Genomic DNA, 26,266 nt, shown 5'->3' on the forward strand with positions numbered 1-26,266 from the left:
TGGGTTGAGGAAGCACTGTTAGGCCCACATGCTGGGAGAGTAGGTTGTATCGGCAAAGGAGCTTGAAGGGGTCGCACACCGCTAATTTGCATAGGTGTGGGTACCACAGTTGTCTCGCCCACATAGGAGCAACTAGGATGAGTGTCATCGATTCCCTGTGGATTTTGTTAACCACCTTCCTCATCAGAGGGGTTGGTGGAAAAGCGTAGGCAAACATTCCTGACCAATTCAGCCATAGGGCGTTCCCCCTTGGAGCCTGGCTGGGGGAACCTGGATGCGAAATCTGGCATTACTTGTTTTCACTTGTGGCGAATAGGTCTACAGTGGGGAAACCCCACTGAGAGAAGAGGTCTCCTACGACCTTTGTGTAGTGTCCACTTGTGTTCTTCTGGAAGGGGATCCCTGCTCAGAGCATCTGCTAGCGAGTTGAGATTCCCTGGAATATGCATGTTGGGATGACAGGTAAATCTTCTGTTTGAGTGCCCATTTCCCAATTTTTTGGGCAAGCTTGGTCAGATTTGGTGAACGAGTGCCCCCTTGTTTGTTTAAGTAAAACATTGCCATCGTGCTGTCTGTTAGGATCTGCACTGACAGGTTGGATAAGAGGGGTTTGAATGCGCGAAGTGCTCTGAAGACTGCTAGAAGTTCTAGCAGATTGATGTGGTTCTGAGCCACTGTATGAGACCAGAGACCCTGAGCTGTGTGGTCAAGGTAGTGGGCTCCCCACCCTACTAGGGAGGCGTCTGTTGTGTAACGGCCTGTATCTGTGGATCGTAGAAGGGTTTACCCTTAGTAAGATTCTCTCTTGCCCACCAGCGAAGACTTTGTACTAGTGTTGGCGAAACTACCACTAGATCGTCCCACTGACCACTTGTTTAAGACCACTGTTTCGCCAACCATTCCTGCATGGGTCGCATGCACAGGCACACGTGGGGAACCAGGTAAATGCAGGATGCCATCATGCCTAGCAAACGCATTGCTATGCGCACCCTTATTTGGCGACCGGCCTGATATTGAGGAATTTGCAGCAACAGATTCCGAATTCTTTCCTCTGATGGGAAGGCCAACCCCTCTTGGGTGTTTAGGACAGCTCCTAGGAACTGTTTTGAGGTGTTTGGCACTAGGCTTGATTTTTTTCTCGTTGGTTGAGAAGCCCAATTGGAAGGGGAGGTAAATTGTTCTTTGAATGTTTAGTCTGCAAATTACGGGGGTTTCCCCTGTGATGAGCCAGTTGTCCAGGTAAGGGTACACTGGGATTGCCTCCCTGCTAGGTGCGCTGCCACCACTCCCAGTACCTTGGTGAATACCCTTGGAGCCGAGGTTATACCGAAGGGCAGCACCTTGAACTGGTAGTGCTGGTTGTCCATTTTGAAATGCAACAATCTTCTGTGCGCTGGGAACAGTGAAATAAGAAAATAGGCATCTTTCATTTCCAATGTTGCCATGTAATCCCCCTTTTTAGTAGGGGGATTACCTCTTGGAGTGTAGTCATGCAGAATTTTTGTGGCTTGACATACTTGTTTGTAGGGCGCATCGTTACATTTGTTTTGGCACAAGGAAGTAGGTTGAATAAATACCCCTGTTTACCTGGTTGCCTGGGACGAGTTCTATGGCATCCTTTGCAAGTAGAGTGGCGATCTCCTCGAGAAGGATTTTCTGGTGCTCCAACGAGTGTACCTTCTGTCTTGGAGGATGGTCGTGGGGGCGTGCAAATAATTCTATACAGTATCCCGCGGACACTGTGGACAGCACCCATCTGTCTGAAGGGATCCCCCGCCATGCGCGGGTAAAGGTGGAAATGCGCCCCCCTACTGGGGATGCATGGGAGGGGACCCGAAGCGGAACGTCACTGTTTACTAGGTGGCGTACCACCTCTAGCAGGGCTGCCTCTACCCCTAGTGCAGCTCCTGCGCTGGCCTCTGGTGAATCCCTGTGATGTTTGGAACGGATTGTTGCCCCATGAGGTTCCTTGATTCTGGTAGTAGTTGGAACCCCTCTGGGAGCTTTGGCCGCAAAAACGACAAAAACTATTATTTCCCCTTTGACCTGGGGTTTATTTGTGAGTTGGCAGAGAGATTTTAGGGTCTCGTACGCATCTTTAGCTGGCTTTAGTGCCTCTTCCACTGCCCTGCCGAATAGATCGTTCGGCTCTACCGGCATGTCTACAAGCGTGGCTTGGGTCTCGGGTTTGAACCCCGACTGCCTTAGCCAAGCGTGACGCCTTATTACTGTGCCTTTGGTTATCAATCTTCCAGCATTATCTGCTGCATCAAAATTTGTCTTAAGGATGTATCCAGATACGGACCTTCCGTCTGCTGCAATTTGGGCCAACTGGCCTTTTAGCGGTTCAGGTGCAGAGGCTACTAGAGCAACTACTTGTTCCCACTGATGGCAGTTATAGCTTGCTAAGAGAGTTGTACTGTTAGCAATACGTGCCCGATAGGCTGACGTGGAGGCAACTTTCATAACCAGTGCATATATTATTTTGCTCTGCTTATCGGGAGGAGCGTCTGGAGAAGCTAGTGGTATACCTGGCCTCTTTCTGGTGATTGTTACTACCAGGGAGTCGGGTTTTAATTGACCCCTTATGTACAAGGGATTGGAGGGTGCAGCCCGGAATAATTTTTCCACTCGTGGATTCACCGCATTAGTACGATTTGGGGTTACCAGCGAGGGATCAATTCTACGCTGGATTGATTTTAATATTGGGATAGCCTGGGTAATGGCTCTCTTGTCCCCTAGGATTTCTTCAGCAAAATCCCTATCTTCTTGGACACCCTGCATGTCTATTTGAAAATGAGCTGCTGCTTTAACCAGTACCTCATTGAGGAGTGGCTGATTATCAATCAGTGAGTCATTCACCGGGGGTCCCTAGTAATTGGGGAGTCAAGATTGTAGGCTTCCGCCTCATCCGCCTGTTCCTCTTCCTGGTCCTCGTCATCCCCATAATAAGAAACCCCTGTCTGGTCTGCCAGCATATGTGTTTCTGTCTCCTCTCCATATGACTCTGGATGGTAAATTTCAATTAGCAAAGAGTCTGAAACCAATTCCTGCGCCGGAGCCTCAGAGCGGAGCCTTTTAGTAGGGGGTTGAGAGTCCTTGGACCCAAAGGGGCAGAGGTAGCTGGTGTGTTGGCATAGCTATGGAAATAGTTAGGGTCTTTCTCATAGAAGTCTGCAAAAAAGAGACATCCTTCTCATCACCCTATCAATGTCAGCAGAGTTCCATTCCTTGGAACTGGGAATAAACCTCTCCTGTTCTGGTTCCTTATCAGTCAGGGACCTTGGACTTTTCTATCACTTTAGGAGCCTTCTGTTTTTCTTTATGGTGTTCTGAAGGTTTCTTGTGTTGTTTATCCCCCTTCCCGTGACTAGAGGAATGTTTTCCGGTGGTTTTAGGGGTTTCTGAGGGTTTTGATGCTTTGCGTCGAGGTTCGGAGGTGGTCTTTGACGCTTTACGTCAAGATTTGGAGGTAGGGGAAGGAGGGCGCCGAATCTCAGGAGTAGACGCTACGCGCTTTGACTTGGGAGCATAGAGGTCGGAATAGTCTTCTGACGATCGAGCTTCTGGAACTCTTGGGAGTATGGCACCTTTTCCAACCGCAGACGGCTGGTCTTTGTCCTGGGCGTTCCTGTTTGTGATCGCCACATAGGACACAGAATCGTTGGACCGCTATCTCGGTGCCTTCCACTGCCGATCGCTCGACACGCATGTCGAGTCACAGCTGGGACTGATGTGTTTAGAGGGAGTGGTGTGGGTTGCGTTCCTGCCGCCGGGTGTTGTCCCCATTACAGGGCTGCAGGCCAGCCCTCCGCGGTCAGGGGCTTGCGCGTGGGTGTCTGAAGTCACCCCTCTGCCCTCGCCATCCGATACGGCATTACTGCCATCGCTGAACGATCCTTCGACGTCCATGGCCTCTAGTTGCCTGGCGTAGTGGGTCGAGCGGTCCTTAAGTGTCTTTGGCTTGAAGAGCTTAGACACGTAGCCTCGGGATGGTCTTGTGGGAGACACAGATTGCATGTATTGTGCTCATCTACCCATGGAAACTTCTTGTTACACTTAGGGCAGAATTTGAAAGGAGTTCTCTCCATATGTGTAAAAATGGCAACGTGCTGTGTATATGTAGGAAATAAAAGTGGGAAAGTCATGACCACCCCCCCCCACTCTCCCTACTTGTACAGGGCAGAGGCTTTCCAAGGCCCAAGGTCTGTCATGTAGTTTTCGACGGCTGGTTCTCTCGATCTTCGCTGACGTCGATCTTCGGTATAGGAAGGACGATAACGGGGAAAGTTTAAAAAAATATTTAGGTATAATTGGCAAATGCTAAGGGAACTTAGCAACATGTGCCCGACTAGTATGGCGAAAAAAAACAATCTGAGGGTCCTACACGCGTGAGGGATCATGGGTACATGGGACGTCACACTAGGGATAGTATTACTGGCACGCCCTAGTTCGACGTCCCCTTTTCGAGTTTCGAAAAACAAACTAATACTCTGCAGCTTCCACTAGATATCGGCCTATGCAAAGCATGTGATCTAAGCAGACTCCACAAGCCTCAAAAAACAAAAAAAAACAGAAAAAGAAAAATGTATATATTCACCTTGGGGTGCCCTGGCTAAAGAGCACCAACACTTTACAAGATCAGATTCAAGTAAGAACAGTGTGTGCAGTAAAATCGGAGAAGAAACACAGAACTATTACAGAACCAGTTAGAAACTTGTAAGTATTCGGAAAACTGTTCAAATGCTAATGCGCCTTGCAATCTAAGGCCCTAGCACATAAAAAGTCCTTCTGTGCTAAGAGGACGGGGCCTAGTGCCCTAAGAGCCACAGGTCCCAAAGTTAACCTTTTGTAGGGCGTAGTGTTTTAAAGTAGCAGAACAAGCTTTGGCAAAGCCAACGTTTAGGTTTAAGTGTTCCAGGAAGGTAGGAACAGAGGAAGCAAAAGTCTTTAGGGGCCCTCTTTCAATCCCACCAGCTCTGAGGAACCCCAGGCGGCATCCTTGGTCATACTCCATTCCGGCAAGGGAGAGGTAGGGGGTTAGGACTTAGTGCTTGTTAACCCCTATGGACAAATGGGGTGGGAGGGGTGAGAAGCATGTATGTGAACTCACCCCCTGTACTCAGATTACTTCAGAAACCAGTCCAGGGGTTTCTGAATCAACTGGGCCCACTTAGTGTTGGTTTTGTTAGAGGCAATCTAGAGGTCACCAGTGCAAAGGTCAGTTTTGGTGTCAGGATTGGGTCACCTAGTCAGTGTTTCATACTCTGGCAAGACTTCCTTTGACTGGACAGCTGGAAGACCCTGGCATGAGAACATGACCAACACATTCTGACGACCTTGGCGATGCAAGTAGACAAATGTAGGCTGCAGTGATTAACAACACGATCAGGTGGCTGAAGGAGATTCTTGGGGCTCAGAGAAAGAGCTGGTCTTGCGAAGTCCCTCTTCGGGCTGGAGAGCTGTAACTTCAAGTGGTGGCTTTTTGGCTAACAAGCTAAGAGTCTGCTGGATCCCAAGTCCGAACTTGGGACAGCAACCGTGGAAACTATGATGCCCAGGCAGCAGTAAGTTCACAGGGTGGTCCTAGGCCACTTCCGACAGCTTCCAAGGGCTGGCTGTTCGAGCAGGAGTCGAGACTGGTTGTACCTACAGGTCCAGAGGTTGAAACACTGACTAAGGCCTTCAGGAGATCAGTGCAAAGAAGCAGGGCTACGCCGGGACTTTGCTGGAGGCAATGCTGGTTGGCTGCAACAACGATCCATGGGTGTACAGAGTTGAGTCTCTTTGACTAGGTCTTTGTTCCAGCGACGATCTGATGAATGGCTGCAGCAGCCCTCGTTATGCTAGATTCAAGTTTGAGTCTTCCAAGAGCCAAACAATGGTAAGATCTGCCCAATCAGACAGCTTCGAGCCACCACATCTGTCCAGCAACACACACAAACACACTGACCAGGAGGTGGCCTGGGACCAGACAGTCCCAGCCCCAAATCCGGCCACAAACATACCATTGCTTTTCATGGGAAAAGCCAAGTATTGCATGGAAAACAGCATACACAGCTCTAAAAGGGCAGGAAGATGGCTAATTGACAAGCTGGCCTAAGGACAGGTGAAAAATGCACATGGTGCTCTAAATGGCAGTATACAGTAAAATGCAAACATGCATTCAAGACAAGTAAACTCATAGTAAAAAAATGCTTGTTTGGAACACATTGTGTAATTAACAGAAAGGTTGCCTAAGACAAAAGTAAAATAAATACAAGTACACCTGCCACACTTCACTGTAAGGTGATGAGTGCAGCTTAAAAACAAGGAATTTTGTAATGGGGATCAGAGCCCATCCATCCCCATCACTGAGTCTCATAGGGACTGATTAGCACCCCCAAATATAGATGAGATAACCAAAGCAATTGGGTGACAGACAAAAGACACACGTCAGGGTGTTCCATGAATGTTTATTGAGGGAAAGTAGCATAAAGAAACCCTTTCCTCACAAGGACTTGGAAAGGAAAAAGGTTACTGAACCATTTCAGGACTAGCAAAAAAGATCAGGGGACTCATGCTAAAACCACACGTTAGGGAGATTTACTCAAGTACCTTAGGTGAACAGGGTTACACTTCTTAGTTTATACCTGAACCACACAAAGGTTTGGTAGAATGGCGATCACCCAGGCTTACTGAATGGAGAGAAGAGGGCTGTAGTGAGGTACAATGAGCACACATTTCAGGAAAATATGAATACACTGTGTATATAATGGTGATTTTATTTAAATCTAACTCCTAAGGCAGAGGTGATCATTCATAAGTCAAGTAAGTACTTTAAAATAGTAGGATAATATAGTATCACTTTGTAATATTCTTTGGATAACAAACCACAGTTGTAGTAATTATAGACTAGCATTGGTAGTAACAAATCACTTAGCAAAACCATCAGAAAAATATTAAAGGTTTATTTTGTTAATACCAAGACACAAAATTCTTACAACCTATGAAACTTTTATATCAAAGAGAAAAGGAAGGACAACAGACCACAGGTCTGATACAAGGAGGATCTAATAACATAATTTGTTTATTAATATTTTCCTTTTGTGTAGGATATCCCTAATAAAACGTAGGGGGGTCCAACACATTCTAGGAGGATCAGCCCATAGCATAAAAAATAATGCTGGTCTGAACTGCAAAAATCCCAATTCTCGTTATCGGGCTCACAGTCCTAAACCTTAATTCTGCATACGCCAAGCAGAACAATACAAAAATGGGCCAAATCCTCCAAAGGGGCAATGCACAAGGACAAGATTGATTGGCTAGGTCCCGCTTCCAGACATCCAGTACAGCTCTGAGGGGAAGACAATTTAATCGAGTTCTAGTTAGCAATACTATCTGACCTGGACTCTGAGACAATGACATGCCTCCTATTAAAGGTTACCAGCAGCTCTTTAGATTCTCTTTTCTCTGTCTTGAGTGCCTTAGCTCAGGTTTTTAGTGCTTTTACCATTTTAATAGAGAGTAATCCTAGTGGATTAAGAGACCAGTCAGCATGGATTGTCCCAAGCTCAGATTTTAAGCACAAGAGCCGGGGGATCCTCCAAACTCGAAGCCAATGAAACAATGGCTCCATGGACAAAATATTGCTTGTAAATTCAGGTCTCAGTTCTATGTGGACTTCAAAATTAGGGGCTGATCGTGGTAACCCCAATGAAAGTTTTAAAAAAATGGTTTATTTATCTGAAAGGGGTTCTTTATACCCCCATAACTCCATGCCATTCCTAGCCACCAACACGTTTTTTGCTTTAAAAATGGACATTGATCTTTGCAACCCCCCCAATGCTTGTTTAAATGTAACAGATTGTAGCTTCATATGCATTTCTGGAGTAAAATTTGAGGAAACACGAACTCCTAAAAAGTTTAAACAAATTTACTTTTGGGATCACTACTCTGTTACTTAACAGTGCGGGGGGGGGGGAAATTCTGGTGTCCGATTCCCTCTATAACAAGCCAGTACTGTTGATTTCTGGGCGTTAACCCTTCGATCCAGGCCATCCATAAAAGCTGTATAATCAGAAATTAATTCCTGCAGTGGACATGGACACGGGTACGAGCAATGAGGACAGTGTCATCCGCATATGCAAGTCACCCCTCCTTGCGACATCCAATGTCAAGTTCAATAAGCAAGCATATAGGTAGTTTGTGTGTGTGTGCGTGTGTGTATAGACTAAAGAGTTGGGCGGGGGTCAGGACACAGCCCTGGCACACAACCCATCTCCACAGGAAAGAACTCTGTACATTGTCCATTTGGCACACTTCTGACACAGGCCTTTACATGCTGATGGAGCCTGACCAAGAGCTTTACCAGCTCCTCTGGCAATTCATGTACCCGAGCACTCGCCATAGCTTTGCCCGATTCACTTTGTCAAAGGCGGTGCTCAGTTCCATAAAGGCCAAGAATATTGGTTCCTCCTTGACATACAGGGAGTGGGCAACTATTAAATGTTTATTGCCCCTATTTTCTATTTATCTTTTATTTATTATTATTTATCTGCTCTCCTCCGCACTTTCCACGCACTTTTTCCCTTTTCCTATTCCCATGCATTTGCCCGTTCTCAGTGTCACTGGGCCTAGCAAGATCGTTGTTGTGTTCTCCCCTGTTCCCATCCCTTGCCTAGTCGCGCTCTGAAACACTTGTGTACGAGCGCGATACAAATAAAATATCATATCAATAAAGATTTAGAGATTGCTCAGAGGTACCCAGGCCAGCTCGGAAGCCCAGATGGATCGGGGAGAACACATTATTCTGAGTTATCCAGGCATCCAGCCTAGCAACGATGGCACGGCCATACATTTTAAAGAGGGAATCCAGTAGTGATATGGTCTATTGAAGACCCTCTGTTACTTCTTGTATATAGGCTGGATCAAAGCCATAAAACCATGAGCAAGGTACTGTGCCCCCCGTGTTAAAGCCCAGGGTCAAAATGGGGGCCCAGAGCCATATGAAACTGTTCCAAACTTGTATAACTTTTAATCACTATATTACAGCCTATCTTCATGAGTCCAACCCTATCCCATGCGAGACTCAGTGTTCAGCTGGGTCACCGGGTTACCAGTGGCCAGGGGTGGAGAGCAGGAAAGGCAGGAGAGCAGGGTAAAAAAGGTCAGTATGGCAGAGTCCACCAGGAGTCTTTTTCAGTATAGATAGGTAAAAAAGCTAGATAGGTAAAGTAGTTTTACAAAGGCAAGGGACAAAACAAACAAGGGAATCAGGGTGTTCCCTTGTAGGAGTGCCCCAAGGAGCAGTGTCCTAAGGCAGTGTTAAAGTACAATGAGTGGTTCACCTACATGCAACTAGGGGAGCCCTGGAGGGGTGCAGGGTGAAGCTATCTGCAGCCCACAGGATCAAGCAAACAGCCCAAAGGTACATTGTACCAGGGGTAGGACAGAACCTTTAGTTGAAGAAACGATTGCTGCAGGAGGGTTCCAGCAGATAGGCGACATCAGACCCCGGTCACTGGTTTCTCAGTTCTGGAGACAGAAGAAAAGGACTTCAGTGGACATGGCGACAAATCTGGATACTTTTTCAGGCTTGGTTGAAGGACGGCTGTAGCGGCGGATAACGATACTTGGCCCTCGTCTTGGGTTAGGGGACCTTTGGGAGCTGGATCTTGTCAGTGCAGGCTTACAATGATGCCCACAAAGTTTCAGGCAAAACCGTGCTTCAGGAGACTATGCACAGCAATGCAGCGGAGGCCCAAGGCTATTGGCGAATTGCAGGCCATGGAGGTCACAGCTCTTCAAGGGTTGGTGCAAAATGCAGTTTGTCTTGGGACTGGGTAGGCCCACCAGTCCAAGGGAGGAAGTAGTCTTTTGGAACGTCCCTGCCGCTTAGAAGTTGAGGTTGGGACAGCAGCGGTTACTCAGCTGGCGGTCACTGGAAGTTGCTGGTGTCGTCCTTCGTCATTCTTCTTTGGATTCTTCTATTCCAGTGGTTGACTCTGGGTTTCAGCACCAGGACCTCTGGATTTATGCAGGAAACCTGGCTAAGTCCACCAATCGAATCCCATGCACCATTCAAACTTGGAAATGGCTCCCAGTCTGAACTGGTTTCTCTCAGGCACACTGCAGGAAAAAGGACAGGGGAGTTTCGGTTGACCTCCCCCATTTTCTGTCCTGACAGTCACTCAAAGGGTCCTTGCAGGCTTTCCAAGGGAAGCCCGGCGAAAACAAAAGGACAAGAGGACCCTCTCCCACCTAGCAAGATAGAAGACATAAGAAAGGACAGGACGTCTTGTTTAGGGTTTAACAAAGTACAGACACAATTTTGGGCAAAAGGTGTCCCTTGTGTCCCTACAGCCTACGATGAAAATTCACAAAACGTTGTGTAAAAGGCACACTGCCATCAGCCTAAACAGATAGACCTGTCACAGTAACCAAAACATTACTGGAGAGTTGAGAAAAGGGATAGATTGGATCCCCTCAGTACTCCACATAAGGTGTGGTGTGCTGATCTCACAAAATAAAACACAGGTAGGATAAAAAGTATCCCCCTGCCTTGGTAATGTTAAGTGTTTGCCAACTAAAGTAAAAACAATCACAGGGAAGCTCTATGAGCCTCCAGCAACACTACACAGCAAGTCCTGTGTGCGGCTTTAGTAAATTGTAGATGCTGTTAAAATTGAAGGAAAGCATGACTCCACAAAATTACCAAAAAGTGGTAAAAAGGGTTCCCATGATCAGAGTAAAAGAATGAGGGAGTGTGGGAAAAGATTCACACTCACTCAAGAGAATCAGTCCAAAGAAAAAACCAGAAGTAAAGCAAAAAGTGATGGGGGACTCAAAGGTGGAGAGAATAGCGCACAAAGATGTTAATCTACTCTAACACTACAGTTCTGGACTTCCGACCTAACAGGAGACAAGGTAGTCCCTCAGCGGTGGAAGGCTGAGAGCAGTGACCAACAGGCAAGCCTAGAGCCTTGACTAAAATCTACTACAGATCCATGTGCCCCATCGCACCTAGAAATACTTGTGTACAGGCGCGTTATAAATGCCATATCATATCAAATGCCATATCATGTGTGATCAGGGCAGAGTCATGGAATGCAGAACCAATGGGATTGGACTCAAGAAATGGGCACAGGGTACTGGCACCTCTGGTTCTTCCAGTTTGTGGTTTTCAGCCCACACCAGAGTGTTGGGAGATTGGCGCAATCCGTTAGACAAAAAAAGCTAGATGAAATGTGGGTACACATGAGATATAAAAAAGAAGATCTGGAAATTGAGTCACGAGGTTGCTGGATCAGGGCAGAGCTAGGGTGTGAAGAAGACATGCATTTACACACTGGTTCTCTTGAAGCAACAAGACAGTGCAAAGCAAGCTCTGGTCCTGTGCCTACAGCTATGGACATTACAAGAATTACGTAGACAAGGAAGATAGAACATAGGAGTATTCAAGCAACACTGCTTGGTTCTTGCATGGCATACCCTTGCATCCTTACCAGTCACCCACAAACCAACACCTTAACTCTAAATCAGCATAAGTAGCCTTCATTTCAAAAGGTGTAATTGAAGCAGTCGACAGCAGTTATCTCGCACCAGGGTACACATAGAACACAAATGAAACTAGGACACATTATACAAATAGGGGTGTTTGAGTGCGGTCTCACAAATGATGGCTGATTAGAGCCCTGAAGTACTATCCTACCGGAGAGGTTAATGTCGGCGAGGGTCTCCCGCAGAGGGGAGCTAGCAGCAGTCAGTAGATGAATGGACTGGTCCCCCACTTGGCTACAGTGGCTGAGGTCCAGTGTGGTCAGCTGGGGAGTGTGGCGTACCACCAGTCGCAGTGAGGCATCCGTGAAGTCCAAGCCTGCAAGACGCAACTCCAACAAGTTTGGCATCCGCCCTCGACTCTCCGTTTGGCCTATGGAGTAAAGAAAAAATGATGAATAAAACAAGTTGCTAAATGATTTTCTGAACACAATGAGAGTGTGCCAGAATCTTTCCAGATATATTCAGTGGCTCATCTTAGCCGTGCACTAGCCTGGTTGGAATTCTAGACTCGAGAGTCCCCTGTGCAGGACATCTTCACTAGCCGTATTTGAGGTGAGGATGGAAGGTCCTATAGAGATTTCTTTTACTAAAGCACGAGCAATAGAAATTGACTGTGGAAAAGAAAGGGGCCTACAATGTATCTGGTTGATTTGGATTTGTGGTCCAATCTAATGGTCAGGCTCAATATTGCTCTTAAGTCACTGTTTTGTGAGGTCGTCAAAGGATGAAGTGTGCTAAACTCTTGCGTACCAAATAAGTGCAAGGGTAGAGAGTAAAACCTTGCCATCAGTGTAATGAGGCACAAAAAAGACATTAGACCTTGACCTAATTCACAAGAACACGCAGCACCTGGCCATGTGTGGCAACAATTAACACCCAATGCCTATCCACATAGCAGCCAAAGATAAGCATCTAGATAGGACTTAAGGAACACAACACTGGAAGAGCCACAAAGGCCCAGCAGGCAACAACCACTGTAGAGCCATCGAGTGGTTCTCCACCCTTGAAAGTAGTGAATCCGTGAAGCGGAATTCACACACAACGACCAATGATCGACTAGGGTCAGCCCACCAATGCAACAACCAAGGAGACATTCAGGTTTCGTGATTAACCAACCCACAATAAGCTTTTAACATTAAAGACTTGCGTCACTTCATTTTATTTGTTGAAATTGTTTTTGAACTCATATTATCATTTCTTTTCATGTCACACAAGGCTCTTGTTAGGGAGAATCCTCAGAAATGTGCAAATTCCTCTCTACCTTAGAGAGCCCCAGCACGTTTGCTGGACTCTAGGACTTTTTAATTTTCAACCTGGAGAGAGCGAGACCTTTTCCCCACTCTCTCATGTATTTTTCTGTGATTTAACAATGTTTCTTTTTGGTTTTGGAGTCTAACAAACTCCATAGGCATCATCTTTGCATTGCGACACACAGCACCTCCAGTGCAGTGGCACAGGGAAGTCTCTTCGATTTCCCAAAGGTGTAAAGACCTTCTCTTGGATAAACTACAGTTGTAGGATACTGTTCGAGACTGGCATGCATCATTTTCAAAGCAGTCACAAGTAGCACACCAGCGTACCTGGTGGCTAAACTCCACATATCTCGTGACACACGCTCTTCACTCAGCAAATCGACTAACCGGCTTGAATCACAACTCTTCTGCAAAGAGAGGACCCGCAAACAATCATTCTCTTGTCGTGCCCCACCCTCTGGAACTCTATCCCGGTGTCGGCTCGGAATGCCCCCACAATTCTCCAATTTTGCAAATCTCTCAAAATATGGCTCTTTCAACAACACCTGATGAAGGACCAATTCCAATGGACGCACATACCGATGCAGACCTCACACTACTGTGCTACATTTAAAAGATGCAAGTCCAAATGCTGGCTACCCACACTCTGTACAGCACTCTGCTGTTCTCGAGCTAGGTACATGCTTTAAAACTAGGAAAATGGTTACTAGCTGGCGTTGTGGCATGCAACACTTGGCTTAAATGCACTAATACCACATATAAGTAGGATAATCCATTTGAGCCAAGTCACACATTGCACAACACCACATACTAGCCATCGCTGGTAGTTCCCCTCCAGTTCCTTGCCACATCAGCAAGGCCTTCTGGGTATGCAAATTGGCCCAAATGCAAGCCTTTATCTCCTGCAAATTGTCTTTGTATTACAGAGCAGTGCTACTTAGTACATAGCTTAACCAAGCCGAGGCAGACATTTTGCAAGGCTGCAGGACAATCACTGTATATACTTTAAGTGGGTGTGAGGTTCTTATTAATGTTTGGCTCAAGAGCTGTTAGGTAAGATTTGGTGCAGTAACCTTTAGATGCACTACAACAACCCTGACCTCCTGGCAGTAGGAACCCAACCTTTGGTATAAGTCTGTACTACACAGGTTGGTAGTGTGGCTGAGCAGCCAGACTTATCTCAAGAGGGGTCAATGTGAGCAGTAGGGTGGTTACACAGAGATTCACAGTGACAAGTATCCATATCAACTCTTACACATAAGGTTTCTTGAGTAAACAATTATTAAACAGTCAGTTTGAATAAGCTTTCTTCAGAGGGGGCAATAAAATAGTAACACACAAATACACTCCAAAATACACACTGTTCGTTTCTCTAAATCAGCAAATACCCATTTGGGATGGCACAAAGACACTTCCTACACCCTGAGGTGACTTAAATAGCTAGGGCACTGTATACATTAATATATCACTGGTACATTAAGAGCACCACTGAGATGATTGTTAAAATAAAGAGATTTCAGAATAAAACAAGAGATCACACACATTCTGAAACAGTCAAGTACTTTTGAACCCCCCCAATGCAAAGTAAGTTACCCCTTTCCTGGAAGGAAGGTACCAACACAATCAGAGGAGAAAAGAGTAATTCAGGGAGCCATGCCAGCCAGTGTCAATTGGGCAAAAGTCTAGGTGAGCAAAAGCACTACTTGTAGGTGAGTAAAAGTCTTGCACAATGTTTTAGAAGTCTTTGTAGAAAAAGTAGAATCAAAGTAGGATCACAAGCTGGGAGGCGTGTGAGAGGTAGAAGATGCAAACAACTCTACAGAAGCATCCAAGACAAGTCTCAACTGAGATTAAGTAAGGCTACAACAACAACAGGTAAGTTCTCTTAGACGGCACAGTACCTTTGGTTAGAAGAAATTGTTCCAGCTGGCTTCTGTTCCTGTGCAGCTCTGTAGATCCTCTTGTTCCTGGGCCTCAGTTGTGGGGACAAGAGGGAGGACGCCTGAGGACTCCTACACTACAATGTGACAGTCAGCAGCAGAAAAAGACAAACTTCTATTCAGAGGCACTTTGCAGTTTCAGCTCCTCACGTCTCAGCAAATAGCACCATTGCGGACTCTCAGATACCACTCTGGCCTTTCCTCACATCTGGGGTCCAGCACTCTGTTGAGGTGGCTCAGGCTTGGTCAGACCTGCTTACTGCGAGTCCGGAGGATCTCCCACAAGCTCGGATCTGACTTAAAAGTGATGCACTCCATTTGGTATTCTTCTCCCTGGCACTTCTGTTCCAGCAGCAGCAGTGGAAGTACAGCCAGCTGCGAGAGGATGGCCAAACGAGTTCACTTTGGAGTTGATTGGTCCCACCAACTCAAGGGGAGAAGTCATCCTTGGAGGGCTTCTCTAGTCGAGGCGAATTTGGAGCTTCAGCACAGCAGCAGGGCTTCACTGGGCAAACCAACGGTCCAGGAGTTGCAGCAGGTGTCTCTTCCAAGCTCTTCTTCGGATTCCTTCGTCCAGTGGTCGACTCTGCCTTCCAAGCCAAAATGCCTCCCCTTTATGCAGGTTTCTCCCATTCATTCTAGCCTACCTGTCAATCACACAGCAGGGTGGCTGTCCTTGCCGGACAGCCAGCTGATCATTCACCTTTGGGTGCATTCCTGTAACCAAGGGGATTAAGCACAGGGAGTTTCCGGCACCTCCCCCACTTCCTGCCCCTGCCAAACATACTGGAGCCAGAGGCAGGCTTCACTCGTGAATCTCGCCAAAGACAAAATGAACAAAGGGACCAAACCTGGTTTGGCACACAGAGTAAATCTCAAGGACCTTTCCAGCAAGAAATGATGAAAAAAAAAAAAAAGACTGGGGCCATTTTGACAAAACGGGCACCCATGGGTGCTTTACTGCAGGTGCAAACGCAGCCCGCAGTAAACACACAATGGTAGTAAAAAGTAAACCACTGCCAGCAGCCATTAACTGTAGAAAGGCTAACATAAAAGTGTTACATCAGAAACTAGACAAAGGCGATACTAACTAAACCCTTCAGCACATGGTGCGTGCTGGGTCTAGAAAGTTACAAAATGTAAGTAAAGTCAATTTCACTTCACAGCTCTTGGAAACAGTAGTTTCACCAAGAGAAGGTATTTAAACCTTTGGGAAATCTAAGAGATTTGCCTGTGCCACTGCACTGAAGGTGCTGTGTGTTACGATGCAAATATGATGCCTATGGAGTTTGTCAGACTCCAAAACCAAAAGAAACACAGTGTTAAATAACAGAAAAATACATGAGAGAGAGTGGGAAAAATGTCTCACTCTCTCCAGGTTGAAAAATAAAAAGTCCTAGAGTCCAGCAAAAGTGCTGGGGGTCTCTAAGGTAGAGAGGAATTAGCACATTTCTGAGAATTCTCCCTGACAGTAGAGATGAGGATTTCATAGATCTTGAAATTATGTTATTTTAATGATGTTAATTTTGATGAATGTTTGTGTGTTGTATGATTGCTCTGTGTTAAAAGTACATTTTGTACTGTAAGACAAAATAAATAGATCTTGAAAGGGGACGGAAAAGAGGACACCAGTAAAGATCTGTCTGCAAGTTGCGTTGGCATAGGTGTATGCAATAGGTAGGCCAGGGTTAGTGCCCAGGATATCTTTTTTATGCTTTTTTCTTCCAGACTGTGAGAGAGGGAGGGCAGGGGATAGTATAGCAGTTAGAAAAGATAGGGGAGATGGTGAGTGTCATAGTGGTAGGGGAAAGGATGAAGAAAAGAGGAGGGTTGTACAGCACAAGCACAACTCACCAGGTGGCCTAGTAGCCGAGGGAGCAAGAAATAGTTGCACTGGGATAGCAAAGCATTTGTAGGGCACCTACATTTGATTTTGATATAAGGTACTCAGAAGAACAAGTTACTTTCTTACCTGGTAACGTTCTTTCGATGGGATGGTCCGACGACGTATTCCATATCTATGACAGGTAATGTCCACAGCTGTGCTGCTTCGGAAAATCTTTGGCGTCTGCGTCGATGACGTCGATGCGCCGTCCCCGAGGACCTCCTCTGACGGCCAACGTCACCCGATGTGATAAGTAGGACGCACAACGCCCATAGCCTCAGTTATAGTTTTTTCCCAGAACGTGTGCCACCAGTTTTCTGCCAGTCAGACAAACAAGGCCTTGTGGAACGCAAGCTGAAATCGCAAAAGAAATTCTGCAGCGGGGAAGGCAGGGAGGGAGCGATATGGAATACGTCGGCCCATCCCATCATGTCTTCGAGGGGATTGGGTCCTCCGACATATTCCATATCTATGACAGACTCCCAAAGCAGTACGAAGCAAGGAAGTGGGAAAGAATTTAGAATACAAATTTAGCATGCCCAATCAAATTGCAGAATAGAGAACTGCCTTGCCAAAGGCCAGATCTTGCCCTCTGATGGAATCGAGGGAGTAGTGACGTACAAAAGTATGTACTGAAGCCCAGGTGGCTGCATCACAGATGTGACGAATAGGAACTCCCCTCTGCAGGGCAGTAGACGCAGCCACTCGCCTGGTAGAATGGGCCCGCAAGCCAGCCGGAGGGTCCTTACCCGCCAAGCGGTAACACTCAGTGATAGCTAAAACAATCCAACGAGACAAAGTCGGTTTAGTCACAGCTTGTCCCAAACGCTTTCCAGCGTAACCAATGAAAAGTTGATCGTCCACTCTGACCCGGGACATGCGCAAAATATAAAAGCTCAACGCTCTCCTAGGATCAAGCCTATGGAGCCTCTCCTCTTCCTTACCAGGATGTGGAGGAGGATAGAACGCCGGAAGAACAACCTTCTGGCTCAAATGAAATTCCGAAACCACCTTCGGAAGAAAAGAAGGACGAACTCTAAGGACAACCCTGTCCTTATGAAACACAGTGAAGGGTGGCTTAACTGAAAATGCCTGTAACTCACTCACTCACTCTGCGAGCGGAAGTAACCGCAACCAAAAACACAGTTTTCAGAGTCAACAGCCTCAAAGGGCAAGAATGTAAAGGCTCAAACGGAGCACCCATAAGAAACTTAAGAACATGGTTGGAGATCCCAACCGGGCACCAGAAAAGGTGACGGAGGGAACACATTAGTGAGCCCTTTCAAAAATTGCGAAATCAAAGGAATCTTAAAATAGGAACACTCTTCAGACGAGCGCTTAAAGATGGACAGCGCCGCCAGGTAACCTTTAATGGTCCCCACTTGCAAGCCCGTGGGCCAAAGAAAGCAAAAAAGACAGAACCATGGGAATGTCACATTCAAAAGGATCCACATCCTCAACTCTGCACCAGTCGCAGAACTTTCTCCAATGGCAACGGTACAGAGACTTCGTTGCCGGCCGCGAGCAACACCTCCATCACGTCTTCAGGGAGGTCCCAATCCTTATACCTCAACCTTTCAGAAGCCAAGCGTGAAGATTGAGGGATCTGACCTCTGGATGGAGAACCTGACCCCCCCTCCCGTGAGAGCAGATCGTCTCGGTAGGGAAGACGACGTGGAGGGCAGATGGACAAGTCTAGAAGGTCCGGGTACCACGTCCTCCGGGCCCACGCCGGAGCAATGAGGATCATCTGGGAACCAAACCTCCGTAACCTCCGCAGCACTTGCGGGATGACGGGGACTGGAGGAAACGCGTACAGCATTGGGAATGACCACTCCACCACGAACGCGTCTCCTAAGGCTCCTTTTGTAGGAAATTCCTGCGAGCAAAACCTTTCGCACTTCCGGTTGACAATGGAGGCGAAGAGATCCACTTGAGAGGTCCCCCAAAGGCCGAAGATCTCCAGGAGAATCTCCTGAGCCAGCTCCCACTCGTGAGAGATCGAGCTCTGCCTGCTCAGAGCGTCCGCTGTCTCGTTGTCTCCGGCCAGATGAACAGCCGAGATCGAAACTTCCTGCTGGATGGCCCAGAATTCGAGCTGCATCGCCTCCCTGCACAGCGGAAGTGACCCTCCCCCCCCATTTTTGATGAGGTAGTGCATGGCCACCGTGTTGTCCGTTAGAATCAGGACACTCTTTCCACGCACAGTCGGCAGAAAAGCCTTCAGAGCTAGCCTGACGGCCCTCAGCTCCAACAGATTGATATGGAGTCTGGACTCCGACGGAGACCAACGACCGTTGACTGTCAACTCGTTGGCATGAGCGCCCCATCCCGTGAGGGATGCGTCCGTCACGATCGTCACCTCCGGCCAGGGCAGCCAAAATGGGGCCCCCTTCATCAGATTGCACTCGACGGCCCACCACAGAAGGTCCCGGGCCACCGAGGGCGGCACCTTTATAAGGTCCGACAGCCTGCCGGAGGACTGAGACCACTGGAGCTTGAGTGCCCACTGCAAAGATCTCATCCGCAGACGAGCCTCTGGCACCAGAAGAATGCAGGATGCCATGAGACCGAGCAGTCTCAAGAACTCAGACGCTGGGAGATCCTGGGCAAACTGAAACTTGTGCACCATCTGCTGAATGTGAAGAGCCCTCACCTGAGGAGGAAAACACTGCCCCAGGGAAGTGTCGAGCACTGCTCCGATGTACTGGAACCGCTGCGTTGGTGTCAAATGGGACTTCTTTAAATTGAGGGAGAAGCCCAGCCCATGAAGGGAGTGGCAGGCGACGGACAGATGATCCAGGACTTGCTCGGGAGAGCTCCCCCTGATCAACCAATCGTCCAGGTAGGGGTAGACGTGAATCCCCCCTTTCCTGAGATGCGCTGCCACCACCACCATGAGCTTGGTGAAAACCCTCGGGGCGGAGGTCAATCCGAACGGCAGGAACCGAAACTGAAAGTGCGAGTCGCCAACCGTGAACCTCAGGTACTTCTTGTGCTTGGGATGGATCGACACATGGAAGTAAGCATCCTTGAGGTCGAGAGACACCAACCAGTCCTGAAGTTGAAGGGCCTGGAGGACTTGAGAAAGAGTCACCATCTTGAATGTGTCCTTCCTGAGGAGTTTGTGCAAACCGCGCAAGTCCATGATGGGTCTCAATCCCCCGTCTTTCTTTGAAATAAAAAAATAAGGGGAATACCATCCCTTGTTCCTCTCCGCTACAGGCACCAGTTCTATGGCGCCTTTCTCCAGCAGGGCTTGAATTTCCTGCGCAACGAGCGGATCCGGACACTTCAAAGAGGTTCCCTGGTGGATTGTCGTGAGGCCTCTGCCGAAAAGGAAGACAGTAGCCATGGGTTATGATCTCCAGAACCCACACATCCGAAGTAATGGCTTGCCACTCTACAAGATGCTGCGTCAGCCTTCACCCAAACGGCGAACCATGGGACCTGGCCTCATGACTGAGTGGTAGCGGCTGCGGCGTTGCCCGAGGGTAAAGAGGCAACTGCCCGAGTGGCCTTGGAACCTCGAGTACCTTTATTTCCACCTCTGGCACTCTTACGATGGCCTCTTTGTCTGCTAGCTCCCCTCGCTTTACTGAAGGACGAGTAATAGCGAAAGGAACCTCCCCTCCATTGCTGTCCCCTAGGACAAAAAAGCAGAGGTTGGCGAACTGCAGCGCCCAACGACTTTGTTGCAGCTTTGGAGGTCTGCAACCTCTCAAGGCTCTCGTCAGCCTTGCTACCAAAAAGGTCTTCACTGTCAAAGGGCATGTTGAGGAGCCGGGACTGCACATCAGGAGCGAACCCAGACCTCCGCAACCACGCAAACCTGCGCATTACGGTGCTCGCCACCATGGACCGGCTGACACAATCCGCCAAGTCCAAACCCGACTGAACGGCCTCACACATAGCATCCTTGCCATCCTGAACAAAACAAGGAAACCATCCCGTTCGTCCCCTTCGGGAATATGTTCAGCCGCTAATGCAACACAGTTCCACAGAGTGTGTGTGAAACGAGACAAGGCACATATGGAGTTGGCCGCCTGAAGCGCCATACCCGCTGAAGAAAACACTTTCTTCGCCCAGCCGTCAAAACGTTTGTCGTCCCTATCCGGAGGGATGGTACGATACGACGCCTGCTTTGCCGGGGCCGTAGCCGCCTGCACCACCAAACTCTCCGGAGTGGGGTGCCTAGACAAGTAGCAGTGGTCGCTACTGGCTGGACGGTATTTTCGCGACAAAGACTTGCCCACTGCCGGGAGACTCTCGGGAGCAGTCCAAGCTGCCACCACCCTTCGCTGCAGAACCATATGAAAAGGCAAAACCGGGTCAGTGGGGGGGACCGAGATCAAGGATGTCCGTGAGATCATCCTGAACGAACTCCCCTGGGGGAGCTGACCAACCCAAGTACTCAGTGACCCGAGACATAAGGCGCCGATATGAGGAATCGGCATGAGTGCCAGGCTCCGGCCTACAAAACTCCACCTCCGGAGAGGTGTCCAGTACACTGGCATCATGCAGCGACTGCCGCAGATCATCAAACTGGCTATGGCCCGAGATAAGGTCATCTGGAACCGTAACCGGAACCAAGCCCCCATCAGAGCCTTCATCACCCTCTGAAAAGTACTCCAGGCGGGGAGAGGAAGACCTCTGTGGACCAAAGCAGTGCCTGACCTTAGCCATAGCCTTTCTAGGGGCAAACCCCATGCCAAGGGGCCCCTCCGAAACCACCGCCTCGAAAGGCGTCGAGGGGGCCGAACGAGTCGGCTCCGGCGTCGACAGAAAAGGCGTCTAACGAATCGGCGTCGACGTCAGCTGCCGTGCCGCCAGCATCGGCGGCGTCGACACAGGCATAGAAGCCGGAGCCCCGAGCGTGTCTCTCGAAGACCTAGGCGCCGACAACCCCTCGGAGGCGGAGCCTCGAGAGAAATCGTCGACGACCTCGGCGCCACAGGCGTCGACGTCTTCTTCGAAGACGGCACAGGATCACGCGGTCTCGAGCGCGTCGAGGACCGGGACCTGGAACGGGCATGGCGAGAACGGCTACCCTTGTCCGAGCGGGACCTCTCCCGTGAGCCGTGCCGACCACCCGAGCCCGAAGGCGTACGGGCGGTGTCTCTGGACCGGTGCCGACCGACCCCACTCGGCGGCGCGGACGGACCGGTGCCGTGCGATTCCAGAATTGCTAGCATCTGCTTCCTGAAGGAAGCCCATTCCTCCGGTGTCACTTGCATGGAGGGATAAGCGACCCGCCGACGGGCGGATTCCTCGGAAGAGGACGGGGAAGGCGACCTATGCCGGCGCTTCCGGGAATGCCTCGAAGAGGCGGAGGAGTGGCGAGACCGACTCCTGGAAGGAGACCCACTGGACTTCCGACGATGACGCGGAGAGTCACCCCTCGAGTCATCCGTCGAAAGCCCCGCAGACCTCGACTTCCGGGGCTTAGACACCCGGCCTACCGACAGCTTCTTCTTGCGTTCCCGCAAGGTCTTTGCCGTGAGCGACTGGCAGTCGACACAGTCGTCCGTATCGTGGGCCCCCCCGAGGCACCAGAGGCAGGCGTCGTGCGAGTCCGTGACCGACATCTTGGACCCACAGTCCCCACAGTTCTTGAAGCCCGGACGCAGGGTTGAAGATGAGAAAGACATCGCCACGAACAGGTCTTAACAACAAACCGAACAGGTTCAACGAACCGAGAATTGAAAACAGCAAACTCCAACGAGTCGAGGTGTACTGAGATTCAAGAAGCGAACACGTTTGCGGAAAAAACGGAACTGAGGCTATGGGCGTTGTGCGTCCTACTTATCACATCGGGTGACGTCTGCCGTCGGAGGAGGTCCTCGGGGACGGCGCATCGACGCAGGACACAGACGCCAAAGATTTTCCGAAGCAGCACAGCTGTGGACATTACCGGTCATAGATATGGAATATGTCAGAGGACCCAATCCCCTCGAAGAGTAGATTATATATATATGCTCCCGGATCCTGTAGTGGAGGATGGTTTGATATTAAGCTCTTTTGGAACAATATATTGAAACTTGACAAACACTATGAAGTCAAAGAGAACAACATTCTTGCAAGGTATCGGTTTGTTACGAGGGGAGCAAGGAAAAGATGACTATTGAAGAATTTCTCACACCTTTGAGAGATTTGGCAGTCCAATGCCAGTTTTAGTCGTATTGTCAAGAGGAACATTTGCATGACCAATTAATGATAAAGTGTGCCGAGGATAAAGTACGCGAGGAACTATGGAGAGAGAGAGAGAAAGCTCCCCATCACGACAGAGCTGTTGATAGCCAAGCAGGTGGGGTTAGGGGAGTTTTACTAAAGTCCACTTGAGGCAAGTCTTCATAAAACTATCCCAATGGGATGCAGGTCACCAACACTTAGTATCAGTCTGTACTACACAGAGTAGCAGAGCAGTCAGACTCATCATTAGAGGAAGATTTGAGCTGTAGGTAGGTACACTGAACCCAGTTTGTACAATAGTCCAAAGAAACACACCAATAGATTTAAATTAAAATATATATTATTTACATAAGGATTGCCATAAAACACTCATATCACTTAAACAACACACATACTTGGATCCTTTTCAAAGGCCGCTGCTTAGTTCGTAGTTGCTTGTGGTAAAACGGTTACAGAGTTTGACACCAATGTGTTACGCTCACCTGGTATCCACGGGGACGCCACCCAGCCAGCTGGTCGTTGGTGCCCTTCCCAATGATTCCCTGGTGTGGTCTCGGTGTCGATGGGATTCCGCCTGGAAATGAAGACTATATTAGGACTGGGAGACCAAGGTACGTTTTTCCACACATTCCTTGTGTCTCCAGCCCCTCCAGGTTCTCTTCTCACCTGGTTGTCGGAATCGGTGGGCTCTCCGTCCTGCTCTCTGGGCAGGGGCGCGTTGTCTTTTGTGGGCACGGGTGGTCCAGTTACTTCACTGACTGCTGCCCTTGTAGTGTCTTTCAGGTAGGTCTTAATGCGATTGATGGTGACGTAATTCTTGCATGCTTTTCTCTGTTCTAAATGTCTCTTTTTTTTATCTCCCTAGGAGCGCAGAGTGTCCACTTGGAGAACTGGATATGCTGGTTCTCACCGGGAGATGATGGCGCGCTATAGCGCTATGTTGCGGTAAGAAGGCGCTTTGCGTTCCGCAGCGATGTCTTGTCCACACTGACCTGTGCTTTTCTCTTTTCGTAGGTCGCAGTGAGTTCCCAGCGCAGATGGAGTTCCGGAGCTATGCCGGCCGAAAAACAACCAACCAGGTAAGTCTTTAAGCATTTTGTGGTTGTAATGTCTCCACTACCTCCTTTAATGAGGTCTTCCTCCTTTTCTCAGGTCCTTCAATCCGGGCGGTGAACTCTACCAACAGAGCTGCTCAGGAGCTGCGAGCAGTGAAGGATGATGAATGCAGATAAGATTCTGCTGCTAACGATGTTCTTGGTTTTTCTGCAGGTCCGGAATTCACCAGGCTCGGGAGAAAGCTGGACACAGTGAGCGTCACGTTGCTAGAAGCAAAGTAACACGAAGCGTGTTGTCTTGTTCGGGTGTGGTTTAAATAGCCACTGTAAAGTAGTCCAGAGAAAGTAGTCCCTAGGCCACCACACCCAAAATACTAGACCGCATAACTAGACCGCATAGCTTGGTTCTAGGAATCAAGCTATGTGGATGCCTCCATGTTGGCTGAAAGCCTTAATAAAGTAGTTCCTCAAGCAGATGTCTTTCCTTACTGATGAGCCTGGCGCCAAAGGCGCCAGGACTGGCCCAAGAGGGCCTGAGAAGTGGATGCCAGGCCTTATTGGTGATCCGAGCCCTGATTCCACCTGGCCAATGGGCTTGCCAGTGGGGATCAGGGCTGAGGGTCATGACACAATGACAGTTCTACCGTTTTATCGGTATTACCACGCACAGTCAAAGATATACGGTAATTGTTTTTAGTTAGCAAAACCACACAAGAAAGTCTTTCAAGAAGGAAAAAGGTTGGTTAATCAAACAGTAGCAGAATTTAAGGTTCTAGAGAGGTTTTCGCTGGAAACTAAAGCTTAAAATGTACGACCCCTAACTCTATGCAAACGTCAGTTCGGAGAGGGCTCAAAATTATTATGAAGCAGCAGACCAGTAAAGGTTCCAGTGGATACTTTCAGTCTCTAGTGAAGGGTGCGAGAAGAATTAACACAACAATGAGACCCTGGTAAAGGACTCACAAAAGAGACACAAGCTGACAGCTAGGGTCAGAGGTAAGGGTGGACAACCTGGACACCTCTACGTGCGCACGCCAACACTCTGGAGTGACGTCTTGGTTTAAGATAAGCAATAACTTTTCACCCCACAGTACCTTCGGTTAGAAGAAATGTTTAGGGCTTGATTCTGCTCTGGACAGCAGCGATGGACCTGCTCTACGGATTCCTTGGTCTGGTGACGAAAGGCAGGACAATGAGCATGATGTCTCAGCAGCAGTCCAGAGACAGGACATCTGGCATGGATTTTTTCAACTTCCCTGGTCAGTTTGCGGTTTTGGCGCCTTTTCTGCAGCACCAACAAAGGACACGATTCGCTGGTCAATCTTCTTCAATTCCTGGAGTTCTGCTCTCTGTTGAGAGGACTTGGATGAGTCGGATTGTGTCTATTGAGGTTCACCTGGAGCTCAGCAAAGACTTGGACAGATTCGGCCTTGGCAAGATGATGCACTACTATTGGGTCAGATGTCACCTGGTATTCGTGGTCAGCAGCTCTGGAACGGCACAGCACCTCAGGAGAAGGCTCAGATTGCAGTTCGTCTCAGGGATGGTTGGTCCCACCAGCCAAAGGGAAGGAGTCCTCTTCAGTGTTCCTCTGTCGCATAGAAAACTGGGTCAAGGCAGCAGTGGTCTCTTCATGGCATTGCAAATGGTCTGCAGGCGTCTCTGGTCGTCTTCAGCCTGTCAGGAGCATGAGTATGAACAGGTAAAAGGATTAGTAGAAAGGGGAAGAATTGGGAATAATGACCAGGTTTCGAGAGAATGCCACCAGAGTTCAGGAGGATCAAGGAAGAATTAAGTGTAGTAGAAGGTTTGGTGTGCAGGGGACAGATGTTATTGGTCCAGCTAGGTATGCGAGAGGCTGCGTACGAATTAGGAAGCAAGGTTCACATGGGTATTTTCAGGAACAGGTTGCCCATTAGGATGGATTTCTGTTGGCCACAAATGGATGAGTTTATTGAGATACGGATCAAAGAGTGTGAAGAGTGCAACACAAGTGACAAGGTGTTGAAGTGCCGCCCATGGGGGTACTCCATGCTCCCAAGGTGCCATGGGAGACAACTGCCATAGATTTGATAGGGCCGTTTAAGAGGTGCTAGGGACAGATATGTCAGATATGTCACTGTTGTCATGGATCTACTCACAAAGTGGCCGGTAGTGGGTGTGATCAAAGATATTACGGCTAGAAAGGTTTCTTGAAGGTATATTTTGGAGGGAAGGATGGCCCTCCGTGTTGGTCAGTGACAAGTGTCTGCAGTTTGTGTCTAGGAAATTTTAATCTTGGCTGGTGGAGAACGGGATTAAACACAATAAGACAGCTCTTGATCATCCGCAGAGTAATGGATGTGTGGAGCATTTCAATAGAACACTTATGGATGGTATTCGTTTGGCAGTTCAGAGTGG

The 26,266-nt window shown here is 48.5% G+C and overlaps 1 protein-coding gene across 8 annotated transcripts in view; it reads right to left on the reverse strand.

The window, feature by feature from the left end:
- Positions 1 to 26,266, reverse strand: part of FBXL19 (F-box and leucine rich repeat protein 19) — a 664,561-nt gene that overhangs the window by 74,529 nt on the left and 563,766 nt on the right. For all 8 annotated transcript variants that reach the window (XM_069651935.1, XM_069651934.1, XM_069651940.1 and 5 more), the window contains one exon: positions 11,693 to 11,911. In XM_069651935.1, coding sequence (XP_069508036.1) covers positions 11,693 to 11,911 — 219 coding nt within the window. The remainder of the gene's footprint in view (positions 1 to 11,692; positions 11,912 to 26,266) is intronic.

Source organism: Ambystoma mexicanum, chromosome 3p (assembly GCF_040938575.1).
Source record: "Ambystoma mexicanum isolate Mex_15411 chromosome 3p, UKY_AmexF1_1, whole genome shotgun sequence".
NCBI lineage: Eukaryota > Metazoa > Chordata > Amphibia > Caudata > Ambystomatidae > Ambystoma > Ambystoma mexicanum.